Here is a 23598-nt window from a genome sequence, read left to right on the forward strand (position 1 = left end):
GGGACTCGCTGTCTTCACCTCTGCAATCGGTGGAGAATACGATGGACTCGGGCAGAAATCATATCCATGGATGACCGGTAATGTATTAAAGATTTATTAACGTTACGAAAGCCGTCGGAGCGGAACGAGGCCGCTGGAGCGATTGCTAATGAGACACAAGCGCGAGAACAGTGGAGCTTTTATTATCCCACAGACGCCGCTTCTGCTTCTTCCGGTCATGTGTATGTGGGGTAACAGCGCTGTTTTATCATATTAGATACATTTGAGTGTGATGAAAGTTGTTCAACTTCTGATATATGGTTTTCTGAGAGCGCGCACACGCACAGAAAGCTGGATGTCAGACGGCGCGTCCCGTGAGTATTAAACTAAGTTCTCTTTCGAGTCTTATTGTGCTTAAACTGTCAAATACACACAAAGTTCACATAAACACAGTCGGTTATGTCTGTGAATGTAAACAGCAGAGAAAGAAATCACATGTGTAACGTTATATTAGATCTGTGTATTAAAGTGAAAGCAGCATAATATACAGTATCTACTGCCAAATATGCTGTTAATATGAATCAAACAAAATAAAAACACAAAATCAATAACAAGAATACATTTCTTACTTGAATGATGTTGTTAAATGGCAATGAGATAAACATGGCGGACTGTGTACAGCTCACTGTGGGCGGGTCTATGCTAATGAGCCGAGTCCGTCAGCAGTTGTGGGCGGGGCTTAAGCATTTGTGACTCACATATTCTAGAATCTGCAAACGGCTTGTTCTGAGACTCTGCTTATGATTTATGGGGCTTAAAAAAAGAGGAGTGGGTGGATTTTTACCATTATAGAGTGGTTATGTACACACACTGCCGACACACATTTATGTTTAAACATCATGTAAACGTGAATTTTGCATAATAGGTCCCCTTTAAACATGGAAAAGTATTGGTTGAGAACCACTGATTTAAAAATAGCATTTCTTGTTATGATGATGATAACACATAGTCATTTATATACGTATTTATATATGGTTCTTTACAGTTCTTCGTGAAGCCAGTTGTGTGACAGTGACTGCATCATGAAAGCATGATGGAATGAAATCAAACACTGTGGCTCTTGTTTAATGTAAGCTGCTCTCAGAGATGTTGCACTTTTAGCACTGGTTAAACAAGAGCAGTTTTGCATGGACACCAAAGTTTTGACACAGAATATTGAAAAATGCCGTCTAAAACTCCATGTGCCCTTCACTAACATCTGAACGATGTTTGTCTATAGTTGAAATCATTGAAACTCATTTTTCCCCGTTTTGGTTCTTAATTCTCTCAATTTTACAACTGTACAGTTATGTCAATAATCTGTAAATAGGTCAACTACAGTACAGATTCAGTCATTTGGTACAGTGAGAACATTTACTGCATTGGCAGCAAACTCTGTTCTAGGCTCCGGCACAAAACCTCATGGTCGTGTCATATCTTCATCACACATGCTGAAAATACACTTGAGAAATTCTATTACAAACATTATGGATTCTGTGTCTGTTCCATAATGTAAGAGGATTTAAATGCAATTTTTCTGTACCATCTTTAATTCAGCAACAAGGCTGATTTGAAACATTTAGCATTGTCAGCTACTGAATGACTGAAAGGAACAATGTGGAAAGAAAACAAATACACCTGGAATAAATGATTTCATGATCCCGAACAAACAGGAACCAGGTAGACTGGTCAGGTTTGGGGAATCCCAGATGAACCATTAAAATAAAGGCTCCAAAGGGGTTTTCACAGCGATGACATAGAAGAACCATTTCCAGTGATCAGTTCTTAAAATATATATTTTTTCTTCGATTGAAGAATATCTAAAGAACCGTCTATTAAAGAAACATTTGTGCAATGCAAAGTTTTAATGGATGTCAGAGTTTCTTAATGGAACCATCAACGCCAAATAAGAACCTTCGTTTTTAAGAGCCCTTACGAAAAACAAGTATACTTCAAGTTCATTTAATGAAGTATACTTAAGCAAGTATATTTGAAGTATACTTTATGTAGTAAGCATATTAATATCAATGTACTGGACTTGTAAGTGTACTACTTCAATATTGCTTGGGACTAAGGCTGCGTTCCAGTCCACTTTTAGACACACACTTCCCTAAGCACTTCCCCTCGGCCATTTTGAAGTGTGTTCCACTTCGTGAAGTGGAGGAGGGAAGTTTATATGGACAGACCCTCGTTCCCTCGATTTTGACTGAGGGAGCGAGTCTACTTCATATGTACACTTCAGACACCTATATGTCCCACAATGCAGTACGATTGTGACGTCCCCACAGATCTCGTCTAATCACCACCACAACAGACAACTCTATGATATATTAATTCAAATTTTTTTTTATTTAAAACAACCCAAACACACCTATATACATTTGGATGCTGCATTAAACAAATTCTTAAAGGGAAAAATAAATAAATATATCAACTCCACAGCTGATTCCAAGTGATCAAGGGCTTAGGACATTCCAGTTCAGCCCATTGCCAGTAGTGGGCACTCGTGCAACGTAAGCAATGACGTACATCGAGTGAACGAGACGGAGGGAAGTTAGCGAGTGAAGGGCATGACAATTTTGGACTGGAACGCAGCATTAATTTGCCCACTTTTTCACTCAATCAAAAGAGTAAACACAACTACAAGCTGAGTATAGTACTTACAATACTTAAATACACTTCTGCTTTTCTGTCAGTACAAGTCAAGCATACTTAAGTGCAATTTTAATATATTTCTGAGAAGTAGCCTACATAAAGTAGCCTATATTTCTGAGAAGTGCATATAAAGTAGACAAAGTAAACTTTCTTATTTTTAGTTTAAATGAAGTATACTAATAGCACACTTGAATAAACTTCTTTTTTATAAGGAAGTGTAGGACTTCGAAAGCTTGTCAAAAATAATCATAATACCAGCGAATTGAAAACCACAAACCTTAGTAAATCACCTTGCATGATTCATTTAAACACTCTCCTCCCGTAAATTTTGCGTCTGAAAGGAAAACTCCTACAAATGCAATAAGGTCAGCCGCAAAAATAGTCATGGCTGTGTGTCTTTAATAAATCCAGAGAGAGGGTTTGCACTGCCACAAGCTGTTCAAATCTGTAAATCTGGCCACACTATTATAGCAGTTATAGCATATAGTTTATAGGTGCTATAGCCTATATGCATTAAGTTACAGATTTCAATAATAAGAAGCTTTTGAGACACGTGTCTTTATACTCTTCTTCATGGAGAGCTCATGACTTTCATCTTGGTAAAATGATCTAATTCTTAATTGATTTCCTGGTTCACCTTTATATATTTATCTCTTCTAGTACGATAGTTTACAACCATTTACAACCAAAAATTAAAGTCAAAATTGTGAGATATAAACCCAAAATTGTGAGATAAAAAGTCAGAATTGTGAGATATAAACTTGGAATTGTGAGAAATAAAGTTAGAATTGTGAGAAATAAAGTTAGAATTGTGAGAAATAAAGTTAGAATTGTGGGATTGTGAGAAATAAAGTCAGAATTGTGAGATATAAACTTGGAATTGTGAGAAATAAAGTTAGAATTGTGGGATTGTGAGAAATAAAGTCAGAATTGTGAGATATAAAGTTAGAATTGTGGGATTGTGAGAAATAAAGTCAGAATTGTGAGATATAAACTTGGAATTGTGAGAAATAAAGTTAGAATTGTGGGATTGTGAGAAATAAAGTTAGAATTGTGGGATTGTGAGAAATAAAGTTAGAATTGTGGGATTGTGAGAAATAAAGTTAGAATTGTGGGATATTTATAGGCTAACTATACAGTGGTTGTGTTTGAAAAGATGAAGACAACCTAGTGATAAATTACAACCATTTGTAATGGATGTTGGTGGCATCTTGTTATACATCATCTTGCACTCAAAACTTGAGCATATTTCAGTAGCTGATGTGTGAGGAGTTCAGATTGATCGAACAGGTTTGTGAAGTTTTCTCTTTTTCTCCCATGAGCACTCAGTCTGCTTCAGACACTGACAGCTCGGTGTGAAGAAACAGCCCACACACTGTGTTTGAACAACATAAACATTCATGTGAAGTCATTAGAGAAAGGACCGAGTTTCAAATGCATGTCATAGATAATGGATCATCATTTGCAGGTGTAATTTTCATAAAACACACAAAGAGTCAATCAACACTTTATGGTCAGCGTTTCACAAACACAGGGCTATCATAGGAAGCAAAGGGGAAAGAGAAGCACTGACATATTTGTCTAAGCTGTGGTTTGCTTCAGGACACTTGTGTAGAAGGTGTGCAAGTACAGGACCAATAATATACAATTGAAATATGTTATCTAAGCAGTAGGAGGCTTGTTTCTGCCACCGAATAATATAGAAAAAAAGTTAAGTGTGACTTTTATCTTATAAATCAGACTTTTTTCTCACAATTGCAAGTTATAAATTTGTAATTGCAACAGATAAAGTTAGAATTGTGAGATATAAACTCAAAATTGTGAGGGAAAAAGTCAGAATTGTGAGAGAAAAAAATATTAATTGTGAGATAAAAAGTCTAAATTGTGAGACATAAACTTGGAATTGTGAGAAAAAAGTCAGAATTGCGAGATATAAACTCAAAATTGTGAGGGAAAAAGTCAGAATTGTGAGATATAAACTCCAAATTGTGAGATATAAACTTATAATTGTGAGAAAAAGTCAGAATTGTGAGATATAAATTCAAAATTGTGAGGGAAAACGTCAGAATTGTGAGATATAAACTTGGAATTGTGAGAAAAAAGTCAGAATTGCGAGATAAACTCAAAATTTGGAGAAAAAAGTCAGAATTGCGAAATATAAATTCAAAATTGTGAGGGAAAACGTCAGAATTGTGAGATATAAAATTAAAATTGTGAGATATAAACTTGGAATTGTTAGGGAAAAAGTCAGAATTGTGAGATATAAACTTATAATTATGAGAAAAAAGTCAGAATTGTGAGATATAAACTCAAAATTGAGAGGGAAAAAGTCAGAATTCTGAGATATAAACTCAAAATTATGAGAAAAAGTCAGAATTGCGAGATATAAACTCAAAATTGTGAGGGAAAAAGTCAGAATTGTGAGATATAAACTCAAGATATAAATTATTATTGGCTTTTTTTTTTTATAAAGCATCTTAGTATAGTAAATATAATATACAATGTATACAAAGATGCAATCTTTTCTGCATACAAAATGATTTAGTGTAGTTTATCCCTAATAATCACATATTATATTCTGTACAAGTGACATGTGGAAATGCATGCATGGGATTGTTCTGTTTTATTAAATTATTTCAAAGATATTTTAAAAAGTACCCAAAATCAAAGCCAATAGCAAATCTTTAATTTCCCCTTCGAAAGTTTACGGACTAGGAAACCAAAGGGTCACTTTTTGTAATTGAATGGCAAAGAAGATGAGAATTAATCCCAACAAATCGTGAGTAATAAAGGCCTGTTGAGGAACTATCCATCCAAGTTGATTTGCTTGTTGATTGTATTTGATTAATTTAGTTATTTCAGCAGACATGTAACAAATCAAACTGTACAAATTGTCCCTTGTGCTGCTGCTTTGACAATACAATCAAATCTTTTTACACAATATATTGGATTTTTGTTGTGTTAAAATGGGGAGTTGCAATATAAACATATCTATTCAAGGAACTCGCAACAATAACGAATTGCTGTGTGTGGTGTATTAAATAACTAAATTAAACTACAACTATACAAAGAAAACAGAACATATTTCCAAGCAACTAAATTGAATACATGAACAAAAAACATTTCCCAGAAGACAAAACACGTACAATTTACCCTGATCATCCTCTTCAAAAGTTTTCACCCCCCATCTCTAAATGCCTCTTATTGTTTGAACCCTTTTTTAATAGTTGTGTTTTTGAGTCCCTCAATTGTCCTCAGTGTGAAAAGATAGATCTCAAAATCATACAGTCACTGCTGGAAAGAGTTCAAATATGCAAAAGATGCTGGAAAACCAAGTAATTTGTGGGACCTTAAGGAATTTTCTTTTTTTTTTTAAGAACATTGGACAGTTTAACTGTTCAGGACAAACAAGGGACTCAAGAACATCCATCATAAAACAAAAAAAGTCATGGATCATCCAGGTAACGACACAGTATTAAGAATCAAGCATATGCAAACTTTTGAACAGGGTAATTTTCACAAATTTAAAAATCTTTTATATAAAATATCTTATTCAGGACTGTACTAAATAAAAAAGCATTTTTTTGCCAAAATAACTTGCGAGATGTTTGATATTCCATCATGTAAGCAAAGTCAACAGTGATTACAAGGTGTTTGATCTAATTTGTTTGACATGTTCATGGTCTAGATGACTAGTCAGTTCTTGGGCTATGTTTAGCCTTCTATTACATTTTCACTGATTTTGCCTTGTTTTAGCCTAGACGTCCGGGCTGTGTGTGGATGGCTATTAGATGTCTTTTAAACGCATGTATGTTTGAAATGAAATCATTTAGGCCTTCTTTTAAACATACAGTACCTATACAATATAATGTGCATGATGCATAATGTAGATGCTTAAATGAATTCAACTCTTAGTGTATTCTCAATGTAACTGTAGCTTTAACAGACTTCATGCTGACCAGTATTCAGTATCTTGTGTCTTCATCAAAGAAATGAAAGCATCAGACAGAAATGACAGTCAAAGCTACACTATCTAACTTTTTTTGATAATAAATAACAAAATGTCATTAACACTTTAGCTTTGAACGTTCAGTGAGTTTAAAGGCACACGACGGGGCAGATTAGCTGCATCTCATCCAGCGAACACGCTTGCTGAGTGGATATCCAGAATCAGCAGAGAGTTGTTCATTCACGCGCCAGTACCTGTCGTCCTTGAAGAAATACATCTTCCCATTGGTCCATGTGAAAGCTGCATCGGGATTTGATGGGATGCCAGTAAACAGACGGGAAATGGGTTTGGGATAAATGCTGAGGTCATTATAAACCATCTCATCCCACTGCCAATAGCCTGAGCCCTGAAAAAAATTTGGGAAATAAAATGTTGACATACAGTATAAGAAATCATTGTACTATGACACATACTGTAAGTTTTAGAATTCAAAACTTTACGAATAAATACATATATAATAAAATATAATACTGTATAATATTATATAATATAATATATAGAGCGCGTATCGACTGCAATGTGAAACCTAAAATGACAAATGGGACACCCTACTTGGACTTAAAGGGATAGTTCCCCCAAAAATAGAAAAATGACCCCATGATTTACTCACCCTCAAGTCATCATAGGTGTATATGACTTTCTTCTTTCAGCCGAGTTAAAAAATGTCCTGGCTCTTCCAAGCTTTATAATGGCAGTGAATGGTTGTATATGTTTTGAAGTCCATCAAAGTGCATCCATCCATGATAAAAGAAAATCCACACTGCTCTGGCGGGTTAATAAAGGCCTTCTGAAGTGAAGCGATGTGTTTGTGTAAGAAAAATATCCATATATCCATATCCATATCCATACTAAAATAACTAGCTTCCGGCAGACGATTTTTCCTATACAAACACATTACTTCACTTCAGAAGGCCTTTATTAACCCGCCAGAGCAGTGTGGATTTTCTTTTATCATGGATGGATGCACTTTGATGGACTTCAAAACATATACAACCATTCACTGCCATTATAAAGCTTGGAAGAGCCAGGACATTGTCTTATATAACTCTGATTGTGTTCGTCTGAAAGAAGAATGTCATTTACACCTAGGATGGCTTGAGGGTGAGTAAATCATGGGGTAAATAAATTTTTTGGGTGTACTATCCTTTTAACAGACACGTGCATGCAGCGGCCATCCACAAAACGCAAGTGCACATGAAGTGTGCCATTTGGGACAGGGCCCAATTATAAAGTCTTTGATAATACTAGCTATACACTGTATATGCAGTCTCTTTTTTTCTGTAGCCACTCCGAAGTCTTTTGCATTTTACAAAAGAAAATGCAGGGTGAATCTCCAGTTGTCACTGGTGATTGTCGTTTTGAACCTTTCTGGATCCGCCATCAATTTGATAAATTTATATCAAGTGCAGTGAGAAAAGGCTATAAATCTCCACCACCAACATCCTCACACACAATATAGCCTAATAGCCTTTTTGAACCCAAAAAAGTTACGGACTGCAGCTTTAATGAAGCACATTTAAAAGACCTGAACCGGAAGCGATGCAAGCAACCTGTTTTACAGAATACGGAAGTTTGTTGCACATAACCCCCATTCGCTAAGAAACATTGGTGAAGGAGTAAATGATTTGAGACACAGCATAAGTTCAGTTCATGCAAGGTGATGATTTGAATCAGGTGTGTAAATAAGACAAGACAAAATGGTGTCCTCATGAATGGAGCTGAGCTAAACAGAAAACATCTATCAACAAAAAGAGTTTGTTTATATAGATAGAGCTTTTTGAGGACTTATGAATTCATCATGATTTATTTTCTGTTAAGCATAGGTTGTGTATAATAATGTTAAAATCTCACTATACCTTAAAGAAGAAAATTTTCTTGTTCTTCTCATAGTACAATGCAGCGTTGATGTTGGCAGGGATTCTTTTTAGTGGTTTGGGGTATCGATAGTCAAGGCGGTAATTTGTGAACCTCCAGACTTTTTCACCTGAGAAAGAGAAGCTTCAGTTAAGTACTGACATAAATTATCCAATGAACATTTGTGTATGAAAGCTGCAGTTGTGCATCAGATGTTTTTTAAGGAATATTCAGAGTTTGGTACAATTTAAGATCAATCAACAGCACTTGTGGCCTAATGTTACTGGGTTTACCACACAAATCATTTGACCAATTACTTGACCCTCCACTTCCCCCCCCCAAAAAATTTTGTGATGCGTTCATGAACAATTCACAATCCAGTTTTTTTTTTTTCTCCATGGATTTCGCTCACACCAAACTTGTTTTTATTTATTTTATTGCACTTGATTTGCCCATGAGCCATCCGTTACATTACTTAAAGACTTCTTTAACTGTAAGAAGGAAAGGTTGGTAAATGGCAAGACATTTTCATGTTTCAACCTGTGACGTAAAACACATCAGTAAAACCCCACTCGTGATTATTTAAGCTTTTACCTGTTTTGAAAAATGCTTTTGTTAACACATAAGACAAAACGTTTTTAAACGGGACTACAGAGATTGACGAACAGATAAACTCATCTACTCACTACTCGCTTTCAAAGCCTCATAGTGTTTATCATCGTGCTCTTGCCAATTATTCCAACTCAAACTTTCTGACTTGTAGATGTTAGAATAAAGAGAGAGTGGGTTGTGGGAAGCTTAGTGATGGTGACATTAAAGTCATGTGACCGTGGTGCAGCCTTTTACTTCTGGCAGGATTTTATTGTTGTTGTTGTTGTTTTTGCTTTTAATTCTGGCGATTGTTTTTAGGCTTTACAATTCATTAAACTTGTTCATTTGTGAAGATACACACCATATTACCAATCTGGTAGAACTATTCCTTTGACCACTTTATTAATAATCTTACAAATCTGTCTTAACTCTACAGCATACCAACTTGACACTGCAACAGTAAGCATGGTTTCTGTCCTCTCTAGCAACCTGGTTTCTGTGTCTCCTCTATGGCTAAAGAGGCATCATGATATAACTAGCACACTCTCAAGAGGGCAACCAAGAACATGGAGCACAGGTGGAGGAATACCAAACTACAGTTCCCTTTTCAGAACGTTCACTTCGTATTGCGTAGCTGTATGCAGTGGGAAAACTCCTTTTCTCAAGAATATTGAAGCCTTTAATTTAAAACACAGTGCTGCTGCACAGCCATCACAATGCAGAGCTGTCTCGCATGCTGATTGGCTGGGCTGCGGGAACCTATGGCGAAGCGATGAGGAAGCGCAATCCTATCAGGACGCTTCCCGCGTCGTGCGCGGCACAATGGGGCGCGCCCACGCCATAGGAATCAGATTTAATCTCCTTCAGCGATCGACATGTCTTCGCTGACTTCTCCTAGAAGCCTTCGCCGTCGACGAGCCCCAGCACTGCACTCTTTCTTTGCAGTGCAGTGGACGGCGGCCTTCCTGCTTACAGCAACTCGGCGCCGATCTTCTGATTCACCGTTTTCCTGCGGCTGCCCAGCGAGCGCATATCCTTTTACGAGCTATCTCAAGTGCTTGCTGCAGCAGCACTTTAAAGAGCAAATTTCCTACGTGACGTTGTTTCAAATGTCACGCGCCGACAGCGCGGCATGCAGGGCCCCCTCTGCAGTGCGCCCACATCCTGCTAAGCGCTCCCTGTTCCCGGATCGTCAGGGCCCCCAACCCAAGATTGTGTTGGACCCTTAGCCTCGGAAGCCCTCCTAGTCTACAGACAGGAGGGAAAAGGAAGGGGTCCCGCCGCGGCCGGACTTGCTGAATTTAATTATTGTACCAAAAACCTCCAAACGCGAAACCATAGAATATAATCTGGGTTTTGATGGATTCAAAATGTTTCTCGGCTACAACACTATCAAATACTGAAGAACGCAACATCTAGCAAACTGAGAAAGATGAACTGAAACACAGGACTATATATACAAGAGATAACGAGCAACTAAACAAGACGCAGGTGAACATAATCAGAAACAATGGCTGCATCCGAAATCACATAAGTTATTACTTCACGACCGCTAAACAAATATGTACTATATAGTATGAATGTGAGTAGTATGAATGTAACCTGGACGTACTATATTCACCATGTTGTCATTATCATGTAATATGGCCTCATGGGATAGTAAAGTGTCCATCTTATGCACACTTCAGAATGCACTCTTTTATTAGTACTGTGAATTCAGACATACTTCATTTGTCACATCCTTTTTTTTTGCCAAGTATATAGTAGGGAAGTATGCGATGTTGGATACAGCCAAGAACAAAACACAGGATAAGAAAACGGAAACAATGTAAACAAAATGTAAACTACGAATCTATGATACATCAAAATACTAATCCTTAGACACAACAGAAACAGAACACAAAAACAAAGAGCACACACAAACAGATACTGTAGATACTTTTAGTATTTCTAAAATAGCCTTGCTAGCAGTGTTTGGGGAGCAGACATTTCTGTTAGTTTAACTCTAAAGACCCAACTTTTTAACCAAGCATACACATAACTCATTCCCTTAATCCCCTTACACAAATCCTGGATTATTGTGCAAATTATTGCACTGCTTTAGAGCAGCAGAATAATAAAAGTGGAGTCTATGCTTACACTGCCGGTCTGTTTCACTGTCTCATCCCCAGGTTACCAGAATCAGTCTGATCCAGTCTGTACCCAGGACAGATGTTTTATTTATGACCAGCTCTGACCACAACACAGTCCTCTTCAACTTCATCACAAACCCCAACAAACTGGTCAAACTACATACTACATTATCAATAGTATTTATCATTTAAAGCTAAATACCATCCATTTTAATTATACCATAGCTTGAAATCAACTACAACATTATGATAGTCAACCTCCTGACCTCCATTGAGCTAGGTTTCTCCCAAGGTTGTTATTTTTCTCCACTACTACTCCGTAAAAAATAACTTTTTGAAGTTCATAAAGTTTTTTTTTTGTTCAAAATGAAAAATCAGTCAATACATCATCAATCCTTTTTCCAAAACATGTTTTTGTCTTACCCTAATTCACTATGGTAAGCCTGTTATAAATGTAGCAGGATGGTTTTCGAGGAAAATTGCGTACTTGCGTCACTCATCCGTGTGTGTCTCGTCATATCCATAAATAGAGAAAAGTTGCTCCGGCTACTTTGATGCGTGTCTGGTGTGGAAGTGGCAGAGGTTAGTTGTCACAACGAGCAAAAAGGGTTGACATGGAGCCGCTAAATCTCCAACCTCAGAGGAATCACCCATTGAAAAAAAAAAAAAAAAAAAAAACGCAGAAAGGTGTCACAATTATGTTCTGTTAGTTTAATTTTCATGGACTTTTAGTTTGGTTCTCTTCAGTCACCTGTTTTCTTTGTTCTAGTTTCCCGCCAACAATCAGTTTCTTTCCACGGACACTCATTAATCATCACAGCTGTTTGCCATTATGTTTATCACCATTTAAGTTCCTTACTTCCGTTCCCTCATTGTCTGGTATTGTTTGTGCATAGCACACTGTTTTGTGTTGTTTGCTCTTTCTATGAATTACCTGCATTTGAGTTCTTTAATAAACCTTGTCGTCTTCATCGGACTAGCCGTGACAAGAGGAGAGAGTCGGCTGGCAAAAAGAGAGCGCGACAGTGCTTGTAATAAAACAAGAATCAACATTGGCTTCGCTTTAGGTGATGGAGAGAACTGTGTCTATTAATGGGTAAAATTATATTTCTTAAGCTTACTAGTTAATGTTTTATGAACAGTAGGATACAAATATTCCTCCGCAGTCACGTAGAGCCAAAGCACAAACCAGAAAAACCAAAACAATGTTCACCAGCAAAATGCATGCAGTTTTGTTTTTTAACCTCTAGAGGGCCAAAAGTTACAAAACAAAAATTATTGGAGTACATTTTACAATAAAATACTATTTTAGTTTTTGCACTTCAAAATTTCATGTTTAATACAATGTATCACTTGCCATTTCTTTGTAATTGTTTGCAAAATTTACTAGCAATTTCTGAGGGGAAATTGCTTCTATACCAATTTTTCTTTTCCAGTGTATCGCCTGATAGAGTTTTGGTTCCTTCCCATTGTTGCCTTTGGTTACTATAAAGCACTACTGTATATAAATAAAATCAAGTTAACAAGTTTTAATTGTAAGGTGGGACTACAGCTGCCATATTGGGAATTCCCATTTCTCCCATTGGACCGTGGACTTTTGTGAGTAAAAAGCTCCTCCTGTATTTATGATTCATAATAATGGCTCCATTACAATTCCAACAATTTTCAATAAAACATTTTAAAAAGCATTTAAAACACCACTTTAATGTAGAATGATTTACCTTTAAAGAAGTATGTCTTGTTGGTTCTTGGGGAATATACAGCTGCATCCAGGTTCCCTGGCAGCCCCTTCCATAGCAGACTTATTTTGACTGGAGAGTTATGGCCCATATCTGTTACCGTCCACACATAATCCCCACTAAACGCATACGTCTTGCGCCAGGGACCTAAGACAAATAATTACGGTTTTATAACATATTTCATTAAATAATTAGTTTTTGAACAAGCAGATCTACTGCATTATTTGATAACCTTGAATGAACTGAGGTCATGTGTACTGTTATACAGCACAGTTTTCTCACCCAGCATTACAGCATCAAGTTTAGCATTGCATGGATCTGGCACATCCCTCCTGGGGAAAGGGGCCATGGTAGTGGGATATGTTTTGTCATAGATATCATCATCAGCAGTAGTTGTACTGGAGATCTTTTTACCTGAATTCATGAAAGTAATTAGCAAAGACCATTATATCCAAAGGCAAACATTCATTTATTTAAGAATTCACTTGATTATCTCACCATATATGGCTTGGATTCCTCTGATATCATCAATGTGCAGTCTAAAATTAGCTTGGTAACCAGTGTAGTGCGCTGCCATAAGAGCACCACTGTACTGAGAATGACCCAAGCCAAGAGCATGGCCGATCTCATGAGCCGCAACAATGCGCAGATTGGAACCATAATACTTCCCTTCAGTCCAGAATTCATCTTCATCAAAGTGAACTATTCCTGATGGAGGGGCTTCAGCATGGGCAAGAACATGGCCTAACAAAAGATTATTACGTAACACTTTAGAATAATGGTCCGTCATTTTTTTTTAATACATTTGTATGCATTTGGCAGATGCTTTTATCCAAAGCGACTTACATTGCATTTCAAGGTATACATTTTTTACATTCTTATCAGGGGCTGGTTTCACAAAGATAGACTTTGACTATGGCTTAGCTATAGTAGATAGTCAGACTTCATATAGACATCTAAATCAGACCGTTGCACAAAGCACTTAAGACTCTGACTATCTTAAGTAGGACAACACTGCAATGCATTCTGGGTAAAATAAGACACTTTTCAAAACAAAAAACATGGCGGATCGAGTAAGCGCATTCAGCCGCTCAGTGCAGTTTACCCCAGCGGAAGATATGTGTTTGTCGGAGGAGTATAACAGTTACAAGGACATTTTACTTGGGAAATTTAGCGGAGAATGTAGTAACAAGAAGAAATGTTTAATTTGGAAAAAGATTGCTACGACAGTTAACAGCGTTAATCCGACCGTTGAGCGGAGCGTTAAAGATATACAGAAAAGATACAAAAACATGGTACAAGATGCCAAAAAAGAAATATTTAAGAGGAAATATCCAAAAACGGGAGGAGGACCCCAGAGAAACTTAAAGACACCGCTGAAATGGTGATGAACATATATGGTGGACAGTCGCCTATGTTCTGCTGGTGGTTGCCAAGGTAACATAGAGTCTTAGACCTAAGTTAACCTGGGGGTAAGGTGTCTAATTATTTTGGTCTAAATTAAGTGAAACTTTTGTGAAACAGTCTAACTTGTGTTATACTAGTCTATGAGCAAATTTTAGACTTGTCTAACACTATAGACCGGTCTAAAATAGCTTCGTGAAACCGACCCCAGTTCTTGCTTTCCCTGGGAATCGAACCCATGACCTTGACGTTGTAAGCGCCAACGCTCTACTGTTTGAGCTACAGGTCAGGAAGGCTAAATGCAGGACAAATGAGTTCTACATTAACACTTCAGCTACTATTAACTAATATTGAATAAGATTGTATCTAAGGATTTTTTTAAAGCTAAATCCGTAAAATGACCCTTATGATGGGTTTAAAAGCTTCTGTATATGAAGCTCCTGACAGAAGCCTTTAAGATTCTATATAGAATTTTTTCTTCGTGACCAGATGGTGTCTAACATTAGATCTTATTGAATTGTAAAACGCCATGACAGGAGTAAAATATATAAAACACAATTTAATTGTATCATGTTCCATTATGTTTTGTATTATATCATTTTTAATATTATATTAATAATACGATTCATTTTGTGAGATTTACTTACCAGGACCATCAAAAGGTGAAGGACAGCCATCTCTCTTGTGAAATGAGATTCTAATATCAGCAAGCCCAGAGTTGACCTCTTTAAAGCTGAGTGGGGTGACCTCACTCCAGTAGTTAAAGGCTGAGCGTATGGCTGTCTGTGTGGCACTTTTCCCCATATCTGGTGTGTGGCTGTAAATCCGATATGTCAAGTCTTTCTTTTGCCAAAATCCTACGAAATAAGAAAGACAAACCAAAAACTCAAACAGCTGTTTTCTCCATGTAATGGGCAAAGTTGATTACTTTGGTTATGCTTATACCATTCAATTCTATCCTTTACTGCATCAATTGTAAATGACCATATTAAATTGTTTATTATTGTTTTTCACGTTTGAGCTTCAGCCATAACCAATGAGGTTTGTTTGGTTGAGCTGGTTCATGTTCGCTGATCAATGTAATGTGAATAAAAGCCTAAATTAAGTCTAATAAGTTGTTAACTGGCCCACATTTGCATCCAGAATTAGATTTAAGGTGTTGACGCTGGCTTTCAGGACTGTCACTGGAACAGCACAACTCATTCTTACAACTGTACAATCTGGTGAGTATAACGTGTAAGTCATGTGTTATGAATCATCGTACTCTTTAAAGTTATAAACACAAATAGGCAAGTATAATAATAATGTGAAATGTTTCATGATACAAGATGATACAACATATTATAAGGTATTGTGCATGCATCGCAATGCATTAAGATGACCCTTTCTTATGAATAGAAAGGGTTCATAGAAAATGTTACTTATTTAGTAATAAAGGAGGTTGACTGTATAATTAAACAATCTTGAAGTATAGGCACCCACCACCAAATCGCCTGTATTTGAAAGACTTTTGGTTGAAGGGGTCCTCAACACCACAGCGCGGCTGCCTCATTTTAAGAAGAGTAGCACTGTCGAGACTTCCAGTGACGGTCAGCCCTGACACCCTCTGAAAGAGACTTTCACAAAGATGACACGACACAACAGAGATTACAAAGTGAGTGTGCTCCACAAGAATTTTTATAAAATTAGGATGAAGTCAGTAGTAAACTGTAGTAAAATCAAGCATTTGAGCATGCATATTTTAAAAAATTAAATAAAAATATAATTTTTTATATATAATGACAACATTGATTTTACCTAACAGCCACTTTCATATCCCACTCACTGGAATCTTTCTGAGCTTCCGGGTTCAGTGGAGTATCTAGATATCCAAACCGCCTCAGGTATATCTATGAAATGTGAAAATATATGCAGTCTAACAAAAAACTACCCCATTAATCATTAATGAACGTTATGAATGTTAAAATATTAAAGATGTATTGTCAAAACCAGCAGACTGTGGCTAATCATTTTAAGTCAGAAGTTCTGCTTCAAATCGTTTTGTTTAATTAGAATTTTTCTCCAAACTAAACTTCTAATATTATCATATTTTTGTGATAGCAGTTAACACAAGTGATGGACACAACAAAACCACACTTAAATACATTCAAAAGCAATTTGCACAGTTAATTACAATCAAAAGTTAATTAATAATTACAATTTCAGCCAAAAGAATAGTTTGAGAGTTTTTGTTGTTGTTGATGCTTCAATCTACAATAAGTAATCTACAATCTAGAATAATAATAATAAAAAATCTATAAAAAAATAAATAAAGACATGCTCATCAAGGCATAGGAGTAGGACTATATAAATTACATTTTAATAGTATTAATAGATAGAATTCATAAAATTCTGAAACTTGACCCAAATGCTTCAGAAGAGTTTGGCCAAAAATATATTACGACTGTCTCAACATTCTATTAACTTCCCGTAATCTTTGAGATTCATTCAGGATTCCAGGTTTTATTTATTTATTTAAAGTCTGTATTATTTTTTAGCGTTGTCTTATGGCTGTTAGTAGAACTCTTTACTTATTTAACGATACTTTAAAGTATTTCAAAAGTACATTTATAACACAGCATTCATCCAACGCAAATGCTTTCTTTCTTTAATCCTTATTTAGACCTGTGTATTTATCAATGTAACGACATAGTTGTTGTTGTTCGTGTTAAATAAGAGTTAACAATATGGATGTTATTTTCCGATATTTAAATGTGTTACCTAAGGACCTAAAACCTAAAAAAAAAACATGCATTTAAATCAGGTATTTGTTACCTGTGCCTCAGTGAACTCTCGTTTTCTGCTCGTCTCAGTAGATGACCATACACGTAGAACAGCAGTCAGAAATATTGTATATTGCAACCAGTGAGCCATAATCCCAGTCTGCAAAGAGCTCCAGTGGTGTCGAAAGATGAAGTAATGTGTGGAGCTGAATGGAGTTGAGTCAAGCGCGCGCAGTGGCGTCCTCACCGTCCTGTGGTTTACTGTAAATCGAGCGCAGAGCGAGTGAAGAAGAGATGATGCACTTTCTCCTGCTCCAACTAACCAACACACACCAACATTCCAAGGTCAACAGTGTTGGTATTCAGTATTATGGTATTATGAACATAATTTGAGCTACTGACAACATGTTAGCCTAATGTTTACATGGTACAATCAACCCTGTTGAAACACAGAACAACTTACGGAAATGTATCATGCAATTACTTACAACCAGGGTTCGAAATGAGGGGGGTCTGGGGGGTGGGGTCCCTGACCCTCCATAAGTCATTAGGGACCCCCCATAAGAATTTATTTTTGAATTTTGGGGGGTCCCCGACAAATATATTTTAACATTAAAAATGATTGTGAAAATTATAGGTCTTTAGTGACGTTTTATATTTATAACAGTAATTCATTTATTTCCTAGCGCGAGGCAGCAATCACGCAGTGTAGCTGAACGCGGCAAAATGAAACCTCACAAAGAGTGAAATCCTGAATGAAAATCCTGTAGTGCTTCGATTATATTTTTATATCTCCATAATTGCTTATAGTAAAATATTAGGAGTTCGAGTTCCTATATCAAAAGTTGTCAACGTTTCTTACTAGCTGAATGTGTATGAAGCCAAATGATCTGCCAGCTAACAGCACACTATGGAAGCTTGTTTCCACCACAGAGTGAAAAATAAAAAAGTTGATTGTGACTTTTTAATCTCACAATTCTGACTTTTTTTCTCAGAATTGCGTGATATAAAGTCGCAATTGCGAGAAATATATCTCAGAAACACAATTCTGAGAAAAGATGTCAGAATTGCGAGATATAAACTCGCAATTATGTGTTATAAAGTCAGAATTGCGTGATATAAAGTCGCAATTGCAAGAAAAAAAATCTGAATTCTGACTTTTTCACGCAATTGCGACTTTAGGCTATTTCACGCAATTCTGACTTTATATCTCGCAATTATGAGAAATAAAGTCATAATTGCGAGATGTAAACTCGCAATTGTGAGATTAAAAAGTCGCAATTATCTTTTAAAATGTTTTATTCTGTGGCGGAAACAAGCTTCCATAGCAGACCCAGCAGCTAGACTAGTTATTCAAAGCTAGCATAACAACCTACTTGTCCAGTCAGTGATTACGAAAGATAACCAGGACTTAATTCAAGTCTGTGAGTTGATTAAAGTGAATGTGATTTGAGCATGAATGAGTATATACATAAGAGCTTGGTAAGCTATCTAGGAAGGAAGCTAATATTATTTTTCTTAATTTAAAATCCTGCATCATGGAGAGAAAAAGAGGAAAAATAACTTGTAACTTTGTTGCTCCAGAGTTAGAGCGTTACCTGTTAGGTTATAGCCACTTCTCCAGACACCACTACAATACTGGGCCTAGCCCAAACCATGAAAAACATCCCAAGACCATTATCCCACCTTTAACATTGGTCCATAATTTTGCCTACAGTATATAGTGTAGCAAGGTAGTCTTCAGAATTTTTAATAATTTAATAATTTAATTTTAGGGGACCCCCCAAGTAATTTCGAACCCTGCTTACAACTTACATCACTGAAAAGTTAGGCTATATATAACTTCATAAAAATTCCCTTATGCATTTGTATACTAATCAGTTGTTCATTTTAACCTTTAATAACAATAATACTGTACTGTGTATATTCTGTTTTGGTTTGGTTCTGTTCTGTTTCTGCTTGCCTGTGTTCTTTGTCCTTATTAATTGACCCACTGGCTTTGTCCCAAATTGACCCCCTACACTCATTCACTATTCCCTACATTGTTCCACTAATATAGTTCCCTTGAAGGAGTGAATGAAAGTGAGTGAGTGAATTAGGGCAATGATAGCATTGGAAAGGGCTACCACTTTTGCATAGTTTGTGCTTGCTGTTTAATAGTTATTAAAAACTTCAAACTGGCAGCTCCAGTAGTAAGATGGTCTAGAACTCTGTCATAAAATTAAACAATTAATAATCAATTACAAAGGAATTTGTACCTGTATGATATTACGCTTTAACCACATTGGACGTGAGGTTTGACAAAAGGATGGATGGATGATTCAGGTCCGTGCGCCATCTTCTGGTCATACGAGGGAATTCATGCGACTCACAATGCTTTATGGGTATTCTCCAGCCGTTGAGCGTACATTAGTTGTACACTACTAACACTAGTTATTGCGATGTATTGTGGGATTGAATGAGAGCGCTCAATAATGTCCACTAGGACGACAAAGGGCTGTCCCCTCAAATAGTGCCCTATTCAAGGGTATAGTGGGCTATTTCTGACACAACCCTAGTGTGTCAGTTTGTTTCCATGGTTACTGATTTGTTTCACCTGCATTTCATTTAGCTCTTTGTTTGCACTGTGTACATATAGCCCTCAGTTTGTTCAGTCATCTGTCTTGTGTTGTCTAAGCTGCCACATGTTTTCTAGTGATCATCTTCGTTGTGATCATGCTTCCTCATTAACTTTGAAACAGGAAGAAGCATTGAGAAGACTTAACCCTCACATCTAATTCTTTTTAATTTACTTCTAATATTTGTCTTTTTATGACAGACCACACTGAAACCCACTTAAAACCTACCCTTACGCCTAAAACCCTTTCAATCGGAAAACTTACATACAGCAGATCAGGTTTCTGGGGTGGAACGGGGATGGGGAGTCGCAAGCTGCATCTAATTTCGAAGGCTTCGTCCTCCGGAGGTCGCATTTAGGCTGCATACGTCATAAAAGAAGTCTTAAAAATGACCGTTATTCCTAGTGAAGCATAAATTGTTGTAATTTCTTAATGACTTTGGAATGTAGTGGTCAGTTTACTGAAATTAAGCTTCCTCAATGACGTATATGCAGCCTACAAATGTGACCTCCGGAGGACGCAGCCTTCGGAATGAGACGCAGCTACAAGCTGACGCGTTGGACACAAGCGTGGCTTCTGACGGGGTCTGATGTCCAGCGCAGGGTGTAGAAAGCCCTACTTGATTTATTTCTGCCACAGTGCAAGATGGGAACTGAGCCCTGCCCCCTACTGTTCAATAGAAGACATTACTTAAGCTGTTGGAGTGAGCTTGCCTCAATGATTTTGAGTCACGAGTCACATGATTTTGAGTTTAATAGTTAAAGTGTTTGAGTTGTGTAATTGAAGAAGAAAAAAGACACTAAAAACATATTGAGTTTCTCTGTGTAATTATTTTTCAAATATCTTTTGAAGTGCCTTGGAAAGCGAAGCTTTGTATAATGCGTTGACATAATTTCCACTGAAACAGGAAGCTAAGGCGGGATATATTGAATGCCTCCCCCCTTTCAAATAACCAATAACGTTTAGTTTATCACAAAGCCGTGAACTAGTACAAATACCTCCCTCTCCTCGAAGTGAATAAATTCTAGCCATTTCATTCTTAAGTTGGAAAACGGAATAAAACTCGAGCATTTGAGCAACCGAACACACATCTCCAACCCATGATGTGTCAACAGTCGCTTTGGCCAGGTGGTATTTATAGCATAGGGGGCGGAGCTTTAGATTCTAGAGAGCATTTGATTGGACAGAAGATGTGATGAGAAGCTGAAGTCCGCGGTGATGTCATAAAAATCTGTGATCCATTTTAGCGGAAATGTGGGACTGTACGTTTTGAATGCATATATCTCCTAAATGCAAATTTTGTCATTGTATTGGAGCACACCAGCTAAACATATTCATACTAAAAGTTAAAAAATAATCATTTTGATTTCAGGGGGCCTTTAATGCCGTGGGAAAGGTGGGAACAAACTCTAAGTCACATTAACTGAAAATATTCGAGTAGACTGTAATCAAAAGGTCCATGTAGCATATAATCCAAATATTAAAACTTTGAAAACATATGATTCTTAAATTCATCAACAGCCAGTTACCTCATTTTTATTTATTTAGTTAGTTAGTTAGTTAATTAGTTAGTTGTGTTAACTTATTGGAGGGTTCAGTGTAACCCATCTATCAGGGATCCTCAAAATCCACATTAGATTGCAATCGTAAAATTATTACAATCACTCGATGGTGCTATTTTATGGATGGTAACTGACTGTAATATTATTATTGAAATCTTGTTAGTAATTAGTTACACTACTTGTTACTGCAAAAAGTACTATTACTGTAACACATTACTGCCCATCACTGCTGAAAAGGCAGGAAATTTCAGCAAATGCTGTTGAACGCCAAAGCAAAGAGAAATTTGTTGAAGTCTGTCCACATGTTAAGACTGTGTTGACCATGGAAAGCTTCGTGCTCTGCCAATGTAAAAGGTTACGTCCACTTATTTATTTAGTTTCATTCAGGGAAAGAGTGACTGACCATTAACCCTCAAGTCATTTGTTTGACTTGAGCTTTAAGGCAGTCATTTCAATGAAAACCATCAGAGACTTTCGGTCCTGGATTGGGAGTTGTCATATTAGGAACCACGTATTCTCAAAACCTGTTGAAATCAAAACAGTAATTAAACAAGCTAAATCTTCTGGATATCATCAGTAAATTACTTCCATATGTCGGATGTGTGGTTTCTTGAGCCACAATTTATGTAATCATGGCAAAAGCGTGGTATGGCATAGTCCAGTTTTACAGAATTGGATCAGCCTGACAGGCTTGAGGTTTTATGCTGCGGTACCATAAAAACTCCCTAGGTTTGCATGTAAAGGGAAACCCAGTTCATCTGAGAGCGACGTCATCACATGCCTACGTTTGCATCACTGGAGAATTGGCATAAAATAAAAATGGATCCTATTTACTTTGTTAGTACACAATTCTAGTCTTGTGGTGAACATTCATCCGTATAAGTTGATTCACAATTTTTTTCTTTTTTTTGTCAAAATCTGAAAACGTACTTCCCTTCTGGAATGGCCTTCCTTCTCTGATGATGTCAGCTGATGATGTCACCTGAATAGAATGCCCACTTTTCTATATCCAATCAATTCTCTGCAGGAAAAAATAAACCACACCCTCTGTTTTCTCATTAAATTCTTCGCTTCACTCTGAAAATACGTCACGAGTATAGTCGGTCGCAACTTCTGGCTCACATAACTTTTACTTTTTTAATTTGGAAAATGCTGTGTGCTTCTCAATTGGAAGGCTGCATACATGAGCTGCCATGGCATCAAACACCATTGAACACTGTCTCAACTGGAAAAATCCTTGGAAAGCAGCCTTCATTTTGCGTCCCTGTTTTAAAGGATGCATCAAGTGTATCCTTCATCTCCTCCAATTACCCACAATCCTTTGCACAGGCAAGGAAAAGCATGAGGTAGCCTAGAGGCAGAGTAGACCCCATGAGGGAGATCCAAAATATGAAACACAACAGTGCACTTTTTGGATGTCTTCCTTATCTGACCCATCCAGACTGGAACAGATAATAGTTAATTGCATGCTTAAGAGTGTTCTAGCTTGTACTAGCATGTAGCTTGATGATACCATGTAACAATTGTATACACATTTTAGCACATAGCTAGCATGCTTTAGCATAATTCTAGCTCGTTTTAGCATGATGCTACCATATCTATGTTGCTAACTACTTGCGATGAGCATTGAAAAATATATCTGATTTGAATTAATGCTTCCGGTTATGAATACGTTTCTGTATTCCATTTTAAATCAGTTTCGGCAAAAGGATTATAAAAATCTGACCTCTTTAAAGACAAAGGAAATATTTTGAACATTTTGAACTAAACATCTTACAAACTAAAAGTCTTATAAAACTCGAGTAAAGTTGAGTTATGACATAATGGCCTCATTTGCACCTTTGAAACTGTTTATTATTTAGACATTGCAGTAAAGCCAACTAAGTTCAGAGCAGCATTATTTTAGTATCATTGCTATAGTTTTTGTTAATATTTTGAATTTGAATTTTAGTTTAAAATGCTTGTAATGTGTAAATCAGTCTGCATTAGAAACATTCTGAGATTTTTTTTGCTGGGTTAGTTCTGAATTATGATAGTAATGCTTTACCTGCCTTCTTGGTTTGAGGCGTCATATGACTCTTTGGCCTGAAGGAATGTTGATGATTGAGGTCTGGATGTAAAGTCTGGATATTGACCGTGTTGTGTGTAAGACACAGCGGCTCTTTTATAGTGGGCACATGGCCATTATAAACCATGAAATGGCAAAACATTTCATATAAATTCATGTGTAGAAAATTTTTACTTTTTAAAAATA

At 36.7% G+C, this 23598-nt stretch overlaps 1 protein-coding gene across 1 annotated transcript; it reads right to left on the reverse strand.

The window, feature by feature from the left end:
* Positions 1-6645: 6645 nt before the first annotated feature.
* mmp19 (matrix metallopeptidase 19) lies at positions 6646-17343 on the reverse strand. The gene is made up of 9 exons (XM_082155086.1): positions 17217-17343; positions 16200-16291; positions 15885-16018; positions 15050-15259; positions 13497-13742; positions 13281-13412; positions 12981-13145; positions 8539-8666; positions 6646-7028 (listed from the first exon to the last, which is right to left on the reverse strand). Exons 1-9 carry the CDS (start codon positions 17313-17315, stop codon positions 6795-6797), a joined length of 1440 nt encoding a protein of 479 aa, XP_082011212.1. The 5' UTR covers positions 17316-17343; the 3' UTR covers positions 6646-6794.
* Positions 17344-23598: the final 6255 nt, after the last annotated feature.

Source organism: Leuciscus leuciscus (genome assembly GCF_965113295.1).
Source record: "Leuciscus leuciscus genome assembly, chromosome: 23".
Lineage (NCBI taxonomy): Eukaryota > Metazoa > Chordata > Actinopteri > Cypriniformes > Leuciscidae > Leuciscus > Leuciscus leuciscus.

What these genes read in the sequence shown, in the direction of transcription:
- mmp19 (XM_082155086.1), bottom strand. Translation starts at nt 17,315, where the DNA reads ATGGCTCACTGGTTGCAATATACAATATTTCTGACTGCTGTTCTACGT. An exon ending in GATATGAAAGTGGCTGTTAG is followed by an intron (nt 16,019 to 16,199) that starts GTAAAATCAATG and finishes TCTTTGTGAAAG; the next exon opens with TCTCTTTCAGAGGGTGTCAG. An exon ending in AGAAAATTTTCTTCTTTAAG is followed by an intron (nt 7,029 to 8,538) that starts GTATAGTGAGAT and finishes AATTTTTTTCAG; the next exon opens with GGCTCAGGCTATTGGCAGTG.